Source organism: Perognathus longimembris, chromosome 4 (assembly GCF_023159225.1).
Source record: "Perognathus longimembris pacificus isolate PPM17 chromosome 4, ASM2315922v1, whole genome shotgun sequence".
Taxonomy (NCBI): domain Eukaryota; kingdom Metazoa; phylum Chordata; class Mammalia; order Rodentia; family Heteromyidae; genus Perognathus; species Perognathus longimembris.
Window position 1 is genome coordinate 51,186,214 of NC_063164.1, and position 20,969 is coordinate 51,207,182.

A 20,969-nucleotide genomic window follows, 5' to 3' on the forward strand; every position below is an offset into this window, starting at 1 on the left:
CGCTCAAGGCTAGCACTCTGCCACTTGAGCCACAGTGCCGCTTCTGGCCGTTTTCTGTATATGTGGTGCTGGGGAATCGAACCTAGGGCCTCGTGTATCCGAGGCAGGCACTCTTGCCACTAGGCTATATCCCCAGCCCTCATCAGATTTTTTTAAATGTAACATACCAATTAAATGAGGGAATCGGAAAAATAATGGTGTGACACGTTCAGTGGAAAAGTCAAACAACAGGAATACAGATGGGGATTTGCAAAGATTGCAAATCTAGCTTTTTACTGGGGACCCCAGGAGCACAGTCCCCTCTACTTGACAGATTTATGTGCCTTATCAGTTGCAATTTACAGAGTTGTGAAATAGTTCAATGACAAATACCCTGAGAAGGAAGTTCTACTTTAAACAAAGTCTGGTGTTCCACTGAAGCACAATTTTGCCCTGCATATATTTGCCTTCTTGAAGAAGTGCCATCAGTTCAAGTTATTACTTATGCACAGACAGGGGAGGGAGGGCATCTATTCAGCAAGATTTGTTTTTAGAGGAAACAGCTTTATGTTTGCAACCCGCTCAGCTCTGCCTGCTACAGCTGAGATCCCCTGGGAAGGCTCACAAATTGCTGGAAGCCTGGAGAGGGATTCACTTTGTTAAGGAAAGGAAAAGGGGAAGAAGGGGGAAGACTGCTAAGGGTGGTTCACTGTGCAAGTGCTCCTAACACAGACATTTAATAGGTTACAACAACAATGAACAACAGTGTGACCAGATCTTTTGTATCTTTGGGTAAACTGGGGGGGGGGGGGGAGAGAAAAGGAGAATGAATTTTTCAAGAGTATTGGAAGGGATGGGAATGTGGTTTAGCGGTAGAGTGCTTGCCTAGCATGCAGGAAGCCCTGGGTTGGATTCCTCATTACCACATAAACAGAAAAGGCCAGAAGTGGAGCTGTGGCTTAAGCTGTAGAGTGCTAGCCTTGAGCAAAAGCAGCACAGGAACAGTGCCTAGGCCCTGAGTTCAAGCCCCAGAACTAGCAAAAAAAAAAAAAAAAAAAAAAAAGTACCAGAACCAGTGGAGACAATTCCACAGGAGTTTGAAGGGGTGGGTTTGGTGTGTGAGGTGGGGGAGGGGAGGAAGGGGAAGGTTATGTAGTACAGCCCTGAATATTTATAAGTATGGACAGAGAGCATTCTGCACTTGGAAAAACTGGAATTGGCAAAAATATCAGCACATTACAATTTTAAAGACTTTATTTAAGCAGACTGCAATTTGTGAATTGGGTGGCTCCACTCTGAAACAAGCTAAGAGGCAGTACCAAGCCTGTGTTCAAGCCCAGGGCAAACATGTATACACACACACACACACACAATTTTATTTGTATGTGCACTCAGTCTAATTCAACACACCTAGATATTTTTACTTCCAGTAGAAAATGATTGAAAACCACAAGTATCTCACAATGACAAACCCCCAGGAGCACATTCACTGTATCTTTCTACTAGTTATTTGTGAATTGAAGACTTGCCTACAAGGCTGAGATAAAAGCAGCACATTCTGACCCAATAGTTTGACTTTTTTTTTTTTTTCACAGATGTTCTAGAAGGATGAATAGTAAAAAAAAAAAAAAAAAAAGTCTGACCTTGAAGTAGGGAGACCAGGTCTAGATGGTGCTACCTTGTTCTCACAGACATCCTGATGTCTAGCGGGGTGGTGGAGGCTTTCCACCCAGCTTCAAAGGCCTAGAAGTGGGACAAGCCATCCTTTAACTCGGTGGGTAGGGCAAGGAGAGCACTCTTTTAGAGGATATGCAAATGAATCATGTTGTTTAGCCCCAGAGAGGATGCAAATGTATCCCTTTATCATGGTGTTTCATCACCACTCAAACATGTTGATTTTGTCTTGAGAAGCTTGGTGCAGGTTGTGTGGGACTATGTAGGTCTTTGTGAGAAGAGTCCACCTGTAGATGCTGGCTTTCTGATAAGACACTCAATTTGGCCTCTCAACATGTGACTTCTCATGACTGACATTAACCTTACAACAACCTCTCCTATAGTGGGTCTGTCCATGCACTGACACAGGCAGCCTGACTGAGATAGACCCAGGCAGACTGAGGCATTTAAGCTTTGCTGCTACAAAAATTACTCTTGACTCTCTAGCATAAGCATTCCCCTTACCTGGTTACTTTTGCCCATGGGGCACTCTGGTTTGTGTTTATTAGTTTATGTATCTTTAGATGACTTGGCCATGAGTTTGTTTTTTTTAAAATTGGTTCTGGGGCCTTAAACTCAGGGCCTGGGCGCTGTCCCTTTGCTCTTTTTGCTCATGGCTAGTGCTCTACCACTTTGAGCTGCAGCACCATTTCCAGTTTTCTGGTGATTAATTGGAGTCTCAGTGAAGGTTGGCTTCAAACTGTGACCTTCAGGTCTCAGCTTTTTGAGCAGCAAGGATTACAGGGGTGTGACACCAGTGCCGGGTTCCCCTTTATGAACACCAGGGCTGAGTTGGCCTTGGCACTCATGTATCTAAACAGCTGGATGGGACACATTCCTAGACTGGCAACTCCTGTTTGTATGCTTAATTTTAACACCTTTTAGAAGTTGTATAAAGGAGTTTCAATTCATCATGTCTTTATATTACACTTCCCCTCCCAATCCTATGCCCCACTCACCTCAGACCCAAGTCAAAACTCAGTATCTGATGCTTTTGCTCACTGTCACTCTACCACCTGAGCCACACCTCCAACCCCACTGCATCTTGTCATCCCTTTCATCATTCCCCCATCTCTCTAAACCCATCCAATGAATTTTCCTAGTTCTATTTTCACATACATACATTGAATATTAAGAAGAGTAAAGAACTCACTTATTCCTGGCCATAATCAAAGCCTATGGGTTTGAATAGATGCTAAATGCAATAGCCACTAGGAAAATCATTGTTTGTCTTCACCATGTTCAACTTGCCTTTTTTCTCAACCTAAGTAGTCAGCCCCTATCCTTTGGTCTTGAGGAATCATCTTTTGTTCACTTTAGACTCCTCATGCCAACTAAACAATTTCCCCACAATTTGTCTTCTCGGTCCCGAGAACGCACTTTTCAGCACCCAGCATTCACTCTTCCTTTAAAACTCATCTCCAAATCCCAACCTGTCCTCCTACACAGTTGTCCTATACTGTCTTTATGTCATGTGGATGTTTTGGTTAGACTCCTCCTTCTCCAATCTGGACAACTGAAAATATCCTCCACCTATGATCTCCTTATATTCTAGAAGATTCTCAGCCAGGATGCTCTAACATAAACCATCACAATAATCCACTGTGGGTTCTTGGTGATAATAATGAAGTGTCCATATTTGCAACTTTTCTTTTAAGACTCTGTCACAGGGTGGCCCTGGATATATGAGCAGGGGCAACAAAAAAAAAAAAAAAAAGAAAAAACAAAGAAAGAAAAAGAAAAAGCCACTGTGCAACAACCATTGTTGTTGTTGTTTTATTTGGTTTGGTTTTGGTGGTAATATTGGCTTGTTTTCAAACACCAAAGAAGATCAAAACAATACAAATATTAAGAAAGGAAGGAGAAAAAACTGTTACTCATGTCATGTCAGACAGAAAATACATCTTGGATAGAAAATCTATTCATGCCCAAGTGAGCTAACTTGTCTAGGTACTATATACATGCTTTATTTTCATTTATTAAGTTCTAATAACCTAGCTAGAGACTTCATAACACTGCTTAAATCTAAATGAAATGTTTTGAACAAAGTATTTCCAATTGGTATAAAACCAGCCCTAGTGATAAATTCAGGGCACATACATGTTCCAGCTGGACTGCTCTCACAGCAGACATGTACCTAGAAGGAAGCAACTAAATCACAAGAACTTCTTTTTCTGTCACAGTATCATTACATAATTCCTGACCCCTTTACAGACATAAACCTTTGAAGCAAGGAAAATCAATACAGACAGCCCCCAGCTTAGAAGCATGTCGACTAAGCCATGTACACATCCATTTTCTGTTCTAGAAAAAAGAAATTCTAAAGATTTAAGCATCCATCACACACCAGATTTAAAATGTGATTTTCAAAATTCCAATTATATTTACATTGCATTCCTTTGGATACCAATATCTCTGGGTGATCTGACATGGGACATGACATGACATGGGAATCTTCAGAATAAAAATATTGAAAACTTCAGTTTGGCTTGGTGAAATAAAAAAGAAAAGCCAATTCAGGTTGTCATTTATAATTTTAGAGTTTAACATATACAATGCTGTTACTAACCAATAAACACTTTCATAAAAAATTTATTTCACACTTTTATACAAAAATCCACAGGTATTTTCTATTCATGACATAATTTTACAATGCTAGTTAGTATAAAAATGTGTCAAATGCAAACAGACCAGTGACTTGACTTGAGATGACATTTTTAACAACTATAAATTTAAACACCACAACATTCTTGTTTTTTCCTGTCAAACTACACTTCCTCCCCCCACCCATTCAGGACATTCATTTTTATAATAAAGGTCTACAAACATGTCAGGATAACAGCTTCTTAGTATTTTATCAAGCCATTGTGTTAGGTTCCAACTTCCTCCAGTAAGAAAGTGCAACTTTATTATGACCTGTTTTAGAGAATTTTTGTAAACAAAGTATCATTTGTAAAATTATTTTTATAAATGAAAATACCAAACTATACCCAGAATAAAGTCTTTAGCATTTTAAGAGTAGATTTGTGGAAAGGGGAAAAAAAGATTAAAAGTCCAAAGCAAAAATGGCACATATAACTGTAGTTTGTTCTTTTAAAAGATTTGAGACACTGCTTATACTATATTCAAGCAAATTAGCACCTGTTTGCTATTGCTCCCCATATAACAGTTTAAAGCACAATAATTAAGAAAACAACAGTCTTTCATTTCTGTTCAACCTCTATTGAATGTATAGAGTAAGTCTTTCTGGGCACCAGTCACTCACATCTATAATTCTAGTTACTCAGAAGGCTGAGATCTGAGGATTATGGTTCAAAGTCAGCCTGAGCAAGAAAGTCTGTGAGGCTCATATTTCCAACCATCCATCAAAAAGCTGAGGTGAGCTGTGCTTTAAGTGGTAGAGTGGCACTCTTGAGCAAAAAAGCCAAGGGACAGTGCCTTGGGTTCAAGATGGTAATGGCACACACACACACAAAATTTTCTCTACCCACTTCTACCACTTAGAATTTTTTTTTTTTTTTGGCCAGTGCTTGGGATCAAACCAAGGGTGTTGTGCACACTAGGTACTATAGGTACACTAGGTACTAATAGTACACTGTACTATTGAGCTAAATCTCAGCCCTAAAAATCTTGCTAATGTAGTGGCAAAGGCATTTGGGAAATTTAGACAGGAGAGAAAGTACAGTTAAAAAAAAAATAGACTCACGGATTAAATAGCTTTAATGACACTTCAAAAGGTAAGAGCCATGGTGTTTCTTCTATCTAACTAGAATTGCCATTTTAGTGGCAGATACTCATTCAGTAGTATCACAATGGGTCCCTTTGGATCCACTCACTGTTCCTTTCAAGTTCTGAATACACAGTATTTGCAGCAGTGAGTAAACATGCCCCAAAGTTCAATGGGCATTTTCTCCATGAGATCCTGAAAGTTTAGCATGGAATCTAGAAATATCACATAGGGCTCTAAATTACTAAATACCAAATGTTGGATGAGAATGAAAAGGTCTCTGGTTTAGGGAAGGGATTGTCATTAAAAAAAAAAAAAAAGGTTTGTTTCTATCATTAAAGCAACTCTGGTACATTTATAAAGGGCTACTATTTTCTTTTCACAGGAAGCAATTTAGGTTAAACCAATGACCACCTATTTGTTGTTGTTGTTGTTTTTCTTTTCTTTAAACTTCAGTTCGGTTAAACCTACCTGAAAGATCTTTGGCCCACTAGTCAATAACAAGATGGTTTGAAGAAAAAAATAAATATCATATACAAATAAGTATAACTAGCATTCAAGTCTGTTGCACCGGTGTGTTGTAGTGAAGCCTGTATGCATTTGGCGTGTGCAAGAATTCACACTTGTAGGAGACAGGGCAGGATGGCATCATCACCTTCTATTGCACATTTAACACAAGACAGCACTTTCAACTGAGACATGGCTACCCAGAGGGCAAAGCCTTGGACCCCCGGGGACAGTGAACTCTAGGGTGGCTGTGTAGGCTAGGACAGTCACTCTGGTGGTGTGGGTGATCCTAGATGCCCTCCTCCAGATCCCAATCGGAAGCCCTGGGAGTGTAAGTAGGCAGGCCCTTCCCCAGCACATGTAAGTCAGCCACACCAAAAACAAAGGCAACCTGGAAAGTTCAATTAAGGCAGTTAAAAAAAAAAGTCCATTCCAATGGTCTTAATTTGGCTGTGCAAAACAGGAAGCCTTAGGCTGTGTAACAATATCCACAGTAGGTTCGTTTGTACTGTGTAGTCAGTCTGAAATCAAACTTCCAGGTATTGAACAGGCCTTCAAATCCATTTGAATTGCTGAGTTGGAAAGAAAAAGGCATTTGGGCATGGTGATGTTTTGTTTCTGAACACCCCTTCCCCCCCTAGGAGTAACTTTCATTTTCATTCCACTTTGTAATCCACTGTTTCTTTTCAAGGTTATCATTGTGTTTCTCATCTTTGATCTCTCGTTCTTCTTTCCGGATCCTTACGGCATGGTATCGGGGGACGCTATCATCGTACCTAGAGCGTTTAAAGAATCCACACTGGAGAAGGGGGAGAGAGAAACAGACACCAATTAATTCATCTGGAAAAAAAAATGCTCTAAATTGGGAAGTGCTCTAAACTGGAATGTTTAAGTATTCTGTCTGGCTAGTGTACCTTTGAACTAAGGGGTGAAACTAACAGGTTAAAAAGACCTAACAGCAGGGGGAATAAACAGAGGAAGAAAAAGGTTGTCAAACTGGAAGAAAGCCAAGTCCAATGCTGTTTTTACATTTTATAACAATGTTAGCTGCTACCTTTTAACTAACAATTTAAGAATTTGCCAAACTGCTTCCATTAAAAAAAAAAGTCCCTACATCAAAGATAAAAGATGTCAGATCATTATAAGAATAACAACAACAAAATCTTTTTAGACATGGGATTTGGCTATGTAACCCAAGCTGGCTAGGAATTCACAATCTTCCTGTTTAAGCTTCCTCACACTAGGGTTATAGGTGTTACTACACTCACCCAGCTTAAGAAAAAAAAAGTACAACTTAAAAATTGCTTCTTGCTAATAAAATATAAATCAGACCATAAATATTTTATAAACTACTATTTGAATTTGCCATGTTCCAATGGATGTGCTCTCAAAGTATCAGTACACGTTATCATATCTCTCATTAGCTAGAAGGTTTTTCCTTAGCATTGTCTAGATTTGTTATTGTGCTTAAGTTAGACTGTTTCATTAAGAAACCACAAAGTAATTGTGTTCTGCAATAAAAATCAATCAAGGATTCAAGGAAGGCATTGCTATAGTGAATTTTGAAATATTCTCTAATTTCTCTTGCAAAAAGAAAAGACAATATTTACATTCATAATGCAAATGAATCTGTATTTTATTCCCTGTTTTAAAAATAGTCAATTTGACCCAAAGTTTACTGTGAGAATAGGCCTGAAAATTTTTATCAGATTCAATTTTTTAATGAATGAGAAAAAATTTTTAAGGAGTTTTCACATTAAAAATGTAAGCTGAAATAAAAATGAAGATACTTAGAATAGATGATTAATGTGTTTATTATGTAACAGGAACAGACAGATATGGTGAAAATGTTATGATATAAAAATATCATGGAGGGGCTGGGGATATGGCCTAGTGGCAAGAGCGCTTGCCTCCTATACATGAAGCCCTGGGTTTGATTCCCCAGCACCACATATACAGAAAATGGCCAGAAGTGGCGCTGTGGCTCAAGTGGCAGAGTGCTAGCCTTGAGCAAAAAGAAGCCAGGGACAGTGCTCAGGCCCTGAGTCCAAGGCCCAGGACTGGCAAAAAAAAAAAAAAAAAAAAAAAAAAAATCATGGAGTCAGGCAGAAATCATTTTCCTGGTAATTATTAAATTAACAGGCTAAATGAACTAAGAAGTTTTGTGCTGAGCTATTTCTACATAGATTCACTTACTACTCTGTGCAAGAAGCCAAAGTACTTATCCATCTCCAAATATGATGACTGCTGCCTGGCCATTTTAAAAAAGGAGGAAATAAAGGGTGAACCTTAAAATCAAAACTGCATGTTGAGGTTCACATGGCTGTGCCATGAAAGGGAGCTACATGAGTAGTTTTATCCTCTCATGCCCACAAACATGGAAAAAGGAATCATCAACGATTCATGTTCCCACAGACTTACAAATCAGAAAAGCAAAACATGAATTCAAAATCAACTGAGACCCAAGGCAGAGTAAAATCTGAGGGATGATGAAATAGGGTCAAACTCCATTACAATATAGTGAAATAAAAACTGTTCAAAACATGTTTCATACCAGAATTTTGTAGAGTGTAGGTTGCTTTAAAAGGTAGAAGACCATATCCTAAAGTAGGAGATGGTGCATCACACTGATGCTCATTCTTTGTTGTAATGGTCTTTGGCTTGAAGGAGATATGCAGGGAAAGAACATTGCATGCTAAGCTGGCATAAAACAATTTTGGAGCAACTGTAAAAAAGCATTTGAAGCCTGCCCCATCACTTCTATATAGCAAGGAGAACAAAAAGAGGAGAAGAAGCCTCTTCGTCAAGAGAAACCCAATGTTTCCAGCATGCAACAGGTTAATCAGCCAGTCAACACAAGCTTCTATCCCTGGGAAATTCCAAAATAGACAAGAAATCTGGAATGATTTCTCATGCATCTCTGAAATTCCAAGTGGGATGCTCCATACAGGACTAACAACTGGGTACTGAGAAGGTCTAAAGCCTCCTTTTGTGTGTACACAATACAGAGATTTTCTTCATTGATGTAGGTTATCTTAAATAAGAACATGTAACTCACCTGTGTTGATTCTTTTGTGCATTAAATAAAAAACTGTGTGCTTTCAAGTGAAATAAATAAAATAAATCCAAGCAAGGCAAGCCAGTGTGGACATTTGGAAACATCTGTTAATGGGACACACACAGCAAGCTGTTGCTCTTACAAGTTAGCCACCACAACCATAGCAGGTCCCACATAGCTAGCAATTATGAAACATTGATCAATTACCAATTACAGAAGTAGATCAATACTATGCATCAGAAGTAAGCCTCTCTTTATCAGATGGCTGAGCATGGATCTCAGCCTTGTGATATGTGGCATCATAATGATCTTTCTTATTTCTCTTGAAGAAACCACACTACAAAGAAGCAAGGTATTCAGTCAATTTTACAGTTTAGAGGATACAAAGCTAAACAAAAGTACTACTGAGGGTTTAACCTGTTTTCTACTTAAGTTCATTTACAGAGACCATTTTTGTGTGTGTGTGTGTAGGTGTAGGTAGAGGCTTGAATTCAGGGTCTTGAGCTCTCACTTGGCTTTTCATTCAAGTTTGGCACTCTACCACTTGAGTCATGCTTCCATCTTTTTGCTGGTTAATTGGAGGTAAAAGTCTCATGGACCTTTTTTGCCCAGACTTGGCTTTGAATTGTGATCCCCAAATCTCAGCCTCCTAAGTAGCTAAGGTAACAAGTGTGAGCCACAATGCTGGCGACATAAACCATTTTTGATCAACTGGAAGGGAGTAGTAGTCACAGCACTATGTTACAATGTGACAGCATTCAGCACCTTCTATTACCATGAGTTTTCTAGCCATGCATTTGTATGGATAGCTGGCTTACTGACTTTTCTATTTGTAGCAGAAATTCTCAGTTCTTTCTAAAAAGGAAAACACACACACATCTGATTGTGGCTTTAGGTACTTTCATCCTGCATGAGAATATGCACTCTTTAAAAAAAAGGCAAAAAATTGACTTCTGTAGTCTGCTGAGACAAAGGCTAGAAAATAAAATCTCTAGAATTTAGCACAAGAGCAAATAAAATACAGATATACTGTTTTCCTGCTTTTCATGGTAAATTTTATGGAACAAGTGCCATTGACGTAAGGCCTTGGATTTGTGGGATAAATCACAACACAAATTTGAATATATCATCGTGATAGAATGATTGCTGTCATTTTCCCAAATTCTGAACTATCACGAAACCCTTAACGATAGGACCCTTTGTTCCTCAGGTTAGGTCACTTTAAATGAGTATAAAAGTATAGTTCTACTTTCTATTACCATTTCCTTCATTCAATGATAAAGAACTTACAAAAAGCTCTCATCAAGTTCATAAGGCCTTGGTAGTGTCTTCTGAAATATACATCCCTCCTGGAAAATTCTGCTTCCTAGTCTGGTAACTGCTGAAGGTAAAAATCTAAATGCAGATGTACAACGTGGTAGCTTCTAGATACACCTGGCTAATTCAAATTTAGATTAAATTAAAATGTCATACTTCCATTGTACTAGCCATATTACAAGTGCTCAATTGCAGTGACTCTAAGCTACCAATCATACTGGAACATTCTCATCATTATAGGAAGTTTTACAGGGAAGCACTGAACTAGACTATCTATCCTGATATTTGTGGGTTCTGGTGTAATGCATATTAAACATAATAATGAAATGTGAGTATTAGGCAGAAGGAAGAATGAACCAGAAACCAAGAGCTCTGATCTAGCTTCCAATTCATAACATTCTTAATATCCCTGGGCATGAGAGTCTTCATGTAAAAACAATTAAAGTGAACAGATCAGCCTGGAGGACTTTTTCTCTTTTATATCCAAAGGAAATCTTATACAAAAGGCAATATTTATGGCAGATTAAAACCAGAACTCCTCTGGTTAAGGAAGAGATCTTTATCTTAGTTTATTTGCCACTCGGCAGATGTACAAAACTCAATTTAAAGGTCCCTGGACTATACTCCTTCTTTCTATCCATTCTTTTGCCCCAACAATCCTAACACTAACATTCTGATTAAAAATGATTCAGTTTTAAAAAGAATATAAAGTAGTTATAAGGTTTACTTTCATGTGAGCATTATCAATATTATCTGATATTTTAGAGTCTTCTTGAAAATAAGGATAGAGTTTCAAAACACCTAATGGGATCATCTAGTCCAATCTACCACTGAACAGCTGAGCAGACCAGGGACCCAAGATTATACATAGTTTGGGTTTCTTAACTCTCAATTTCTGTTATGTTTTCTTCAGGACAGAGACTGACAATAAGATCTGCTCTGGAAAAAAAAACACTGTCTTTGTGACCTCTTCTAGAGAGTACAAAACCATCCTCAAACACTAAATCCCCCAATTAACTTTTCTTCAGTAAGTCATTTTCAGAGCAACTCCTATAGTGTCCTCCTATGTCTGGGAGAACATCAGAAAATTACCTCAAAAGGAAATGAATTGGAAGAATAAAGCAAAACAAGAGGTGTCCAAAATTTGGAAATAAAAATATCTTTGAACCCTTGTCTAGTATACACTTAGATCCAAGGAAAGGAAAAGGATGGGTTGATCCCAGGGGACTATTAATTTAACCCAAACCCTTGGGGATCAGATATGTTTTGGATTCCAGATGTTTTGGCATTTTTGGAAGTATTAGCTGTACACATATTCAATTATAATTTTTAAAAAGCTAACATTTCTTCAGTGAAATCAACTATATGCCGCTTTTCTTCATATCATATTAGGTTTTGCTGTTGAAAAAGTGATTGCAAACTTTTAGTCTCCAGAACTACTTTGCAATTTGGAATTACAGATAAGGAACTTTAGATCTCCCTTTCTTATTGGAAATGTGCAAACCTTACAGTTTATAAACTTGGGCAACAGAGGTGTATAATCATCTCAGAAACTTTTTTTCATAATATAGACTGTTTACAGGTGAAAAGCAGGGAGAAGACATTAAATTATCTTTAGTTAGAAGGCCAAATTCTAATAATGAACATCATATTAAAACCAGACCTCACCCATATTTGATATGGGCTATAATGATGCTCTTGAGATGGAGTTAATCATCTGGTCTCACACTTTCAATTTTCTAATTTACTTGCAAGTGTAACAAACCAATAGTTGCCACAAACATTTCTTCACAGGAAATTAGCAGGAATACAAATTTAGATTAAATCTCATACTCAACAATTTTGCTTAGATCCAAGACTTTGATCTTAGGTGAAGAAAGTACTAAGGGAGTAAAATTTAAGTTTGTCATTTGCCAAACATGCCAAATTATATGCAAAAGACACTAAAATTTATTCATAAGAAATTCTTGTGTAAAAATAAAATATATTTAAATACAAATTATTAGGTAGACAAATAGACATTTACTGTAAAATTGTCTCAAATTTGCTGTACTTTGAAAAATTTTCATGATAAAAGTGTTAAGGAAAAGAAAAGGAAAAAAAACACATATGGCCCAGTGTTAACACATTTTTAAAGCCTGAAATCAAGTTTCTATCAAGGAACTAAAATTCCAGATATAACTTACCTTCCATAATAAAAATACTAACAAAGCAAGCATCAAAATCCCAGCAAGAATAGACAGCAGGATGATCCACCAAGCTATTCCTGAATACTGAGCTACAGTCTTTGAGGGAAACACAGTCACACGAACCTAAAGGGCACAAAAGAGAACAGACCATCATAAATGGGAGTATGAGTTGACATCAGCAACCCACTGTTCTATTTCTGCTTCTGAACACACTTTGGACAAAGCCGACAGATGTGACTTTCTCCTGGGGGCTCCTTTCCCGTAATAAGATATTCCCTGAAAGTGTTTCCCCATAACCTGGAAAAAGGTGGATTATATTCTGACAAACTAGTTCTTGCAAACTTACCTTTACAAAGATTTAACAAAGGTAAAGTGTGTAATGAGTTTTCACATAATCATCATCCTATTTCAACAATTATCAATTAACATGCAATCATGTTTCAACTAGATTAGCTGGTATTGTTTTTATTTATTTATTTTTCTGGTGCTAAGATTAAACTCAGAACCTGTACCTGCTAGGTAAGTGTCTATCACTGAGCTATATACATACATCCTTTTGAGAAAAAAAACTTTTAATGTTCAGTAGTGGACAGAAGAGTCAGTCTATATACAAGTAGCTTACAACTCTCAAACTTCAAATATGTTATTAAAATGTAAAATGATGCATGATGGATAGATACTATTTTAACCTTTTCTTAGGATACCACCCTAAATACCCAATATACAATATAATCAATTGACATGGCTCAGTGTCATCTTCTACAAAAATGTGTGTGGACAAATTAGACCCTGGATTCATTTGGAGGCAGCTTAGAGCAGCTGAATAGAAGCTTAAATTCTATAAACTTTTAATAGCAAATATCAGACAAATGTCAATTGAAGTACTTATTTTGGAGCTGAAAAACTTGCTCTTGGCAATTGGTAACAACTTAGGTATGCCCACTGTCTAAATGATGTCCACTAGAATTCAAAAGAGCTTCATGATGCCAGGATTCTTTATTAACAGTACTTTGGCAGTCTGAAAGGTCTTAACTGTTGATCAAGATTTAAGAGAGCTAGAATGAAGTTCAATAGCAAAGCATTTGCCTTGCAAGTACAATGTTCTGGGTTTGATCCCCAGTACCAAAAAAAAGGGGGGGCGCCTCCCTTTCATCCCCCTAAAAGAAATAGTTAATCGTAGCTACTCCTGTAATCCTAGCTACTTAAGAGGTTGAGATCTGAGGCTGAAGTTTGAAGTTAGCCCAGGCAAACCAATCTGAGAAACTTTTATCTCCAACCAACCAGCAAAAGGCTGCAAGTAGAAGTGTGGCTCAAGTGATAGAGAGCCAGCCTCAAGTAAAAAAGGCTAAATAAGCATGTGGAGCCCTGGGTTCAAGTCCCAACACACACACACACACACACACACACACACACACACACACACACACACACTTTTTGCCTAAAAGCCCTGGTGATTGCTATGAACGTAATTTGCAAATCACACTAATTAGAGACATACATGTTCCTGATATTTCTGAATTAAGAGACTATAAAGTGAGAAAGGGTTGTAGCTCAGAATTAGAATGCTTGCCTAGCAATGCAAACTAATGGTAAAGGTTCTGGCTCTACCTCTAGAATCATTAAAAAGAAAAGAAAACAGCAAATAAATCTCACAGAGAAGACTTAATCTGTAAGAAATTGTTTCAGTTAAGACTCTATATTAGCAATGAATTCCAAATTCTGCCAAAGTATTCTTCTATGTGTACTTCTACACTGTACCATAATTCTTTTAAAAACATATCTTCTTCAAGGATTTCCATTCTTACTACTAGGAAACAGTTTATCAACTTCATCTGATTTACAGAAAAACTTAATAGTAGAAGACTGCTTTTTTTAAACCCATGAGTTAACATTAGTATATGTAGCATCAGCTGCAATGTTTCCTTTTAGACTCTAAATGAGGTTTTCCCCAAGCTCCCAGCCCCCAAATGGCCTATGGCTATCCCTTGCCTTTCCATCTCTATATATGAGTAAGATTAAAACTAAAACCCTCTTTCCTTGAGATTATTTGGTCCAGCATAAGAACATCCATAAAGAAAGGAGGAAAGAAGAAATAAATCAAGAGACAAATGAAGAAGCAACATAGTCATATGGCTGATAAGATGACTGTAATCAATGATGACTTCTGTTAACCTAAGTGGTAATCTCACTTAGCCTTGGTTTCCTATTATGTACTACAGGGAAGGCATTGGTGATCCTTGGGGTAGATGGTAGCATACGAAAAGCTATCATCATTTGTAAAAATAAGTTTTGAAGCTGGGCACTGGTGGCTCATGCCTGTAATACTAGCAACTCAGGAGGCGGAGATTTGAGGATCATGGTTTGAAGCCAGGCTGAGCAGAAAAATCTGTGAGACTCTTATCTCTGATTAACTACTCAAAAACAAAAGTAGAGCTGTGGGCTCAAAGTGGTAAAGTACTAGCTTTGAGCAAAAAGAGCTCAGGGGCAGCACCCATGCCAAGTTTAAAGCTTAGGACTGGGAAAAAAAGAGTTCTGGTCAATTCAGAAGTAGAGACTGGTCTGTGGCAAGGATTCACCCATATTATAATCACATGGTGACCCATTTCCTTTAAAGTGGCAGATAGTAGGAAAAGCCACACCCATAAATGGATGCTGCCCAACAGCCTAAAAATTGAACAAGATAATTTTGGGTTTTACAGAATACACAATAAGGTGAGTGGATAGGTGGGAATCCAGCAGCATCTCTAAGCTCCAGCTCTACATACCATTTAAGTCAGAATTGGGAATTTTATTAGACACTGTGAAAATGACTCATTGAGCATCAAAGGTTGAGGGCTCAAATCAGGAGCTGGATTAGCTACACATTTACAGGTCAGCAATGCTCTGTGAATCAGGATAAGAGCCGATCAGCAAGACTGTTTGTTTACTTACACTGTCAACTGAAGAGTTTTGTTTCTTGTTTGGCACAACAGCCTTTCTTCAGTTGGGATTGAGAGGAATCAGGGAGCTGTAGGACCAGGTCAAGGGGAGACCAACTGGGTCTCCCCAGAGACCCAGTTGGCTACAATCCCCAGAGAAGCCTATGTCATACTGACATAGCAACTGTTATTAAGGAACAATGACAGATTAAGGCGAGTAGAAACGTGCAGAGTTTCAGAATTCCAAAAATAGTATTTTTGTTTCACTAAAATTTATTATGTGGTAACCTACATATGTGAACTTCATCTATCATTATACTCATAAGAGAAAAAGGGCTTAAACTCTCATCAGTGGGTGGCTTACTGAAGATAAGAGCCTCATATACTTTTCTGCTTAGGTTGGCTTCAAGTGTGATCCTCAGATCTCAGCCTCCTGAGTAGCCAGGATTACAGGTGTGAGCCACTAGTGCCTGCCCCCTACCCCTTTTTAAGAAGTTAATAGAAAACTCCTGAAATTGGGTAATAAACAAAAAGATTTTTCTTAAGTTTTTGTTTATTTAAAGCAGGATCAGAGTAAAAGCAATGAGAAATTATTTTGATATTAATAACAAGACTGTATTATATAACTTTTCCCTCCCATCTCTAAAGAAAATGATCTTAAAGACTGGAAAAGATAAATGAAACCACAGTAAAGATGCAACTATACCCCATAATGAGGGAATAAAAAGGAAGGCATCCTGACACTTGAATTAGGATCAAATCTTTAAGCCCAGAAAAACTACACCTTAAAATGCTCAAGGAAAGGAAAAAGCAGGATATCTAAGCTATTGTATCTCAGAAATCACAGAAAATGCAGGAGGTATCAGAAAACTAGAGATAAGAAAATGTCTTTATTTTCCAAAGAAATAGGTTCTAGCCAAGATATCTACGTATTAAACAAAGTAAGATCGCATACGAATTCTACTTCTCATTCAGAAGTATTCATTCTACAAGTTCTAAGAACTTGGACAAAGCTAGCAGAGGCAAAGATAATGAGACATTGAATTAAAAATAAAATCCAAATGAAAGGGCTAGGAGTGTAGCTGAAGAGGTAGAGCACTTGCTTATGCAAGCCTAGTACCAAAGCACTGAGAATTCAATCTCCAGTATTGGGGGAAAAAATTAAGAGTTCTAATAATAGCCTTTTTTTCTCCAGTGTCTTCTTCAAGAACAAGCTCATTCCCAATTCCCAATTATGATATGTAATAATTATTAGGATCCTGATGTAGACTCCTACAAGAAATCCCCACTAAACTAAGGAAGGGAAAGGGAATGCCAAAATGGAGAGAAAAAGGATAAAGACAAACCAATGCAATAGCAATACTTAAAAAACTATATGGTGTAAACCAACTTTAAACTCATGGGGGGGAGGGAGAGGGGGAGGTGAGGGAAAATGAGGGAGGAGGTAACAAGTTGGATAAGAAATGTACTCACTGCCTTATGTATGAAACTGTAACCCCTCTGTACATCACTTTTACAATAAATAAATGAAAAAAATGTGTAAAAAAAAAAAAAAGAAAAGAAAGAAATCCCCACTAGTGGTTACCATAAAGTTCTGCATCTTGTCTGATCCCCTACTTGGATGAAGACATATAGAACCTACTTCTCAGTTTTAAAAAAAGACAAAAGTTTACAATGACAGAAAGTTAAGAAAACAAATGATCAAGATTCAAAGTTACAAATGGAAACATGGAGCCTGAGCAAATACCCTCTAAGACAAGGCCACATTTAAGGATATACATTTACATTTGTTCCTGTTGCTCAAGAAGATACAGACAGCAAACACAGCTTTACAATACATTTTGATGCAGCCACCTGGGAGTTACAGTAAAGCACAACAAAAAACAGCAGTTGCTGCAAATTCTATCACAAAGCTCAGGCAACATTTGTTGTTTAACATTTTAGGCTAGTACTAAGATGCTGCAAGATAAAGGCTCAGGATGAGTTGAACTGGGTGGCACCCACCGCTGCTGTCTCATCCCTGTGGTATCCCACTGCCCAACAAGAGCCAGCCAAGAACATGTGTGCCAACTCTCTGAACAGAATCAGCTGAGATGTGTCCCAAGAGCCATGATAATTTCCTTCCATTATTGAAAAGTCATATATATGGCAAAAGAAAGAACTGATTCTACACTTGCTCTAAGGTTCACAATCAGACACTCATTTTACAAATATCCTTTTTAGATACACCTAGAGAGACTTTTTCTTTTTTAGACAACTGTGGCTGGCTATACAGAGCACAGGCATTCCAAGAGTGGTTGTAGCTTCAGGGCTGTATTTGTGTTTTGTTGGGCTTTTTTGCCCCTCCTGGCTCGGACTCTTACTTTTTTCTTTTCACCCTCCCTTTCACGCCCTCTCCCCTAGTCATCCGACCTGCAGATAAGCTAGAGTGGAACGGGGGAGATAGCTCCGACCTGTCGCGCACGTGATCTGCCGCAGATGTGTGCCCGCCTCCTTATCGCTAGAAGTCTGGCGTACACATGCAACGGGGCTAGCTTCTTAGAGCGAACTAACTTTATTGAGACAAGGACAAGGGGAGATGATTCCGAGGGAGGGGTTTGGCCAGGATGTCGATAGGCTGAAAGGTATCACCTGACCCCCAAGGGCTATCGTCACTCGAATGCGCCGAACCAGGGCGGGGTTGGTAGGCGCCAGGCTGGCTAGCGGGTTGGGTTGGGGGCTGTTTGCCCAACCGGTTTCTCTGGATTCCGATCCAGAGAGGGTAGCAGGGCCGCATTCCCCAGGGCTGGGGGAGGGGCATCAAGCCCCTTCCATCAAGGGGAAAGATGGATCCCAACAGTGTTTCTTCAAGCTACGCCCCCCCACCTCAGTTTTCCACTGAGCTAACAACTCATCAACCATAGATTTTATTAGAGTACCTGAAGTTTACTTCTTTCCTTTCAGTGATTCTAATAAAATTCAGTGTCTAAGACACACACCCATTTTCTCTTTAATGGGGACAGGATTCTAAAGAGCAGGACCCCAGGCAGGGGGATAGGACAGAGGAAGAAGCTTTATCCTGGGCCCTGAGCCTGCTGGAAGCCAAGAATCTGTCACCTGAGTGCCTGCATGGGGCAACTTGATATTCTCCGCAGCATTGGTCACATCGATGGAAGCTCGCACAAGAATGTCCAAGTAGTTGAGTTTAGAATATTCCTGCGGGAGACATTAAGCACATCAGTTAAATGACAAATAACACCCGGGACAGTCTCATGGTAGACCCATACCTCTAAAAATGTGCTATTCCATAACCTCGATCGCAGAACAAGAGAGGCCTTGCTGTCCAGCCCACGCAGTGGGCACCTGATATTCACGCATCTTGCATTCACGCTGCAGTTCTAGAGAGACAGGGAAACTGGCCATTATTAGAATCCACCATACTTGGATGTCCCTTCCCCTGCCCTCTGTCATGTGAGCACAGTCTAGAGAAGTACCCACCAGGGTCTGATATTTTCTTTCAGCAAATAAAGAAAATTTTCTGCTCTCATCTATCTGTTTTTCAGCAATCGCCCGTTTCGTTCTTGAGTTGTGAGATTCCTGAAAAAGAATTAGACCACAATAGTTCTACTTTATCTCACTCTTTGGTATTATCATATAAGTCTCGTCTCATACAAAGCCAAATTCACATAATTAGTATCAATTCCCCCATCACCACCCAAAACACAGAAATAACTCAAGTGTAAAACCAGGTAAGTGTTAAGACAACTCTAACTTCTGGCTCACTCATTGGACTGTTTTGAGTAGTTTATTCAACTAATACCTTGAGTTGAACTCTGAGAAAGAAAAAGAGATTTCCTTTGTCTCCCCCAAACTGTAAGCAAATGGCACCACTGTGACCAGAATCAGCTTTTTTCCTGGGTGCCTAGCTCAGGATCTAACTTACAGCAGACAGTCAGTAGATATGGAATGACTATGAGACACTGAAGAAAAGAAAGAGAAGCTAATTCAGAGAAGAGGATTGAAAACTTTTAAAACGACATCTGTTTTACACAAGTTGGGTTCCATAGTGAAAATTCTTGGCACCAAAAGTGGTTCCGATTTGGGTTCTTTTGGACCATTTTGGTCATTAAGTAGTTGTACAACTACTTACATGTTCAACTCAACATGTCACTTTATGGACACAATGCATCTAGATCAGTGTCACCTCTCCCACCTTTCTCTTCTACATTTCAGATTGTTGCCTTCCAATTATGAACACCCTACTCATCATATGTAATTACCTTAGAATTTAAAATAAAATAGACAGGCAATGATAATGCAAACCTTCATCAATCCGGAACATAATAAGCCAGTGACTTAAGTATAGAGCAGTATAGACTTAAGTAAAGAGGGAATTTAAATAGACTTAAGTAAAGAGGAGTTTAAATAAGAATCATCTGCTGTTAAAAGCTGAGCAATTCCGAGGAAGTTATTTATTGTCTCTGAATCTCAATGTCCTCACCTGTGATGATGGGAATACTACAAATACCTCAGAAGATTACTGAGAGAATAAAATGAGAAAACGTAAGCATGATGCATAGTAGAGCATCAGAGACAATAAATACCTGATGAATATTTACTATTAAAAATAAGAATAACCTTCCCCCAGCCCTGGGACAGTGTAAAAGCTAGCCCCTCCCACCTTCCGGCCTCAACCGGAAGAGAAGGTTCGGCCACGTGTCTAATGGCAGAGGTCTGGCCCTTGGGGGATTGTAATCCCCACCCACAGGGGAAGTTTCATGACATCATCTTATGGACAGCCCAGTCAGCCAATCAGTCAGTCACCCCAAGTCTTTCCCTTTCCGCCTTTGTCATCATAATAAATTCTTCTCCCCGCCCTCTGGAGGCTGAGGCGCGTGAACCATCAAAAAAAAAAAAAAAAAGAATAAAGTAGGGTGCTGGTGGCTCATGCCTGTAATCCCAGCTACTCAGGAGACTGAGATCTGAGGATCACGGTTCAAGGCCAGGCTGGGCAGGAAAGTGATACTCTTATCTCCAATTAAATACTAGAAAATGGGAAGTAGAGCTACAACTCAAGTGGTAGAGTGTTACTCTTGAGCAAAAGAGCTCAGGGACAGCACCCAGGCTTTGAGTTCAAGCTCCACGACACATTAAAAAAAAAAAAAGAAAGAAAAAAGAATGAGCTGGATGCCAGTGGTTCATACCTTTAACTCTAGCTACTCAGGAAGCTGAGATCTGAGGATCAGAGTTCAAAGACAGCAGGGACAGGAAAGTTTATATGACGCTTTATCTCCAACTAACCAGAAAAAAGGCTGGAAGTGGAGCAGTGGCTCAAGCAGGAGAGCATTATAGCCTGGAGCAAAGAAAGCTCAGGGACAGCACCCAGGTCCTGAGTTCAAGCCCCAGGAGGGACACATGAACTAGTGTACACGTGTGCACGCACACACATAATCACACTGAATACATGTTTCTATGCAATAAACACATGCCAATAAAACAAAAGGTTTTAATTTTGTGATGCATAAGCATAGTTCAATAAAATACATTCACTTTGTAAGAAATATGTATAGCCTTGAGTACAT

At 38.8% G+C, this 20,969-nt stretch overlaps 1 protein-coding gene across 3 annotated transcripts in view; it reads right to left on the reverse strand.

Moving 5' to 3' along the window:
• Nucleotides 1-6,057: 6,057 nt before the first annotated feature.
• Nucleotides 6,058-20,969, reverse strand: part of Itga6 (integrin subunit alpha 6) — a 92,257-nt gene continuing 77,345 nt past the window's right edge. For 2 of the 3 annotated variants that reach the window (XM_048345240.1, XM_048345242.1), the window contains 5 exons: nucleotides 18,886-18,984; nucleotides 18,675-18,785; nucleotides 18,505-18,603; nucleotides 12,488-12,613; nucleotides 6,058-6,725 (listed from right to left, as the gene is read on the reverse strand). In XM_048345240.1, the coding sequence (XP_048201197.1) occupies nucleotides 6,564-6,725; nucleotides 12,488-12,613; nucleotides 18,505-18,603; nucleotides 18,675-18,785; nucleotides 18,886-18,984 (597 nt within the window). In that variant the 3' untranslated portion in view covers nucleotides 6,058-6,563. Of the gene's footprint in view, nucleotides 6,726-9,191; nucleotides 9,322-12,487; nucleotides 12,614-18,504; nucleotides 18,604-18,674; nucleotides 18,786-18,885; nucleotides 18,985-20,969 lie in introns of all 3 variants that reach the window. The other variant, XM_048345241.1, reaches the window with a different exon arrangement.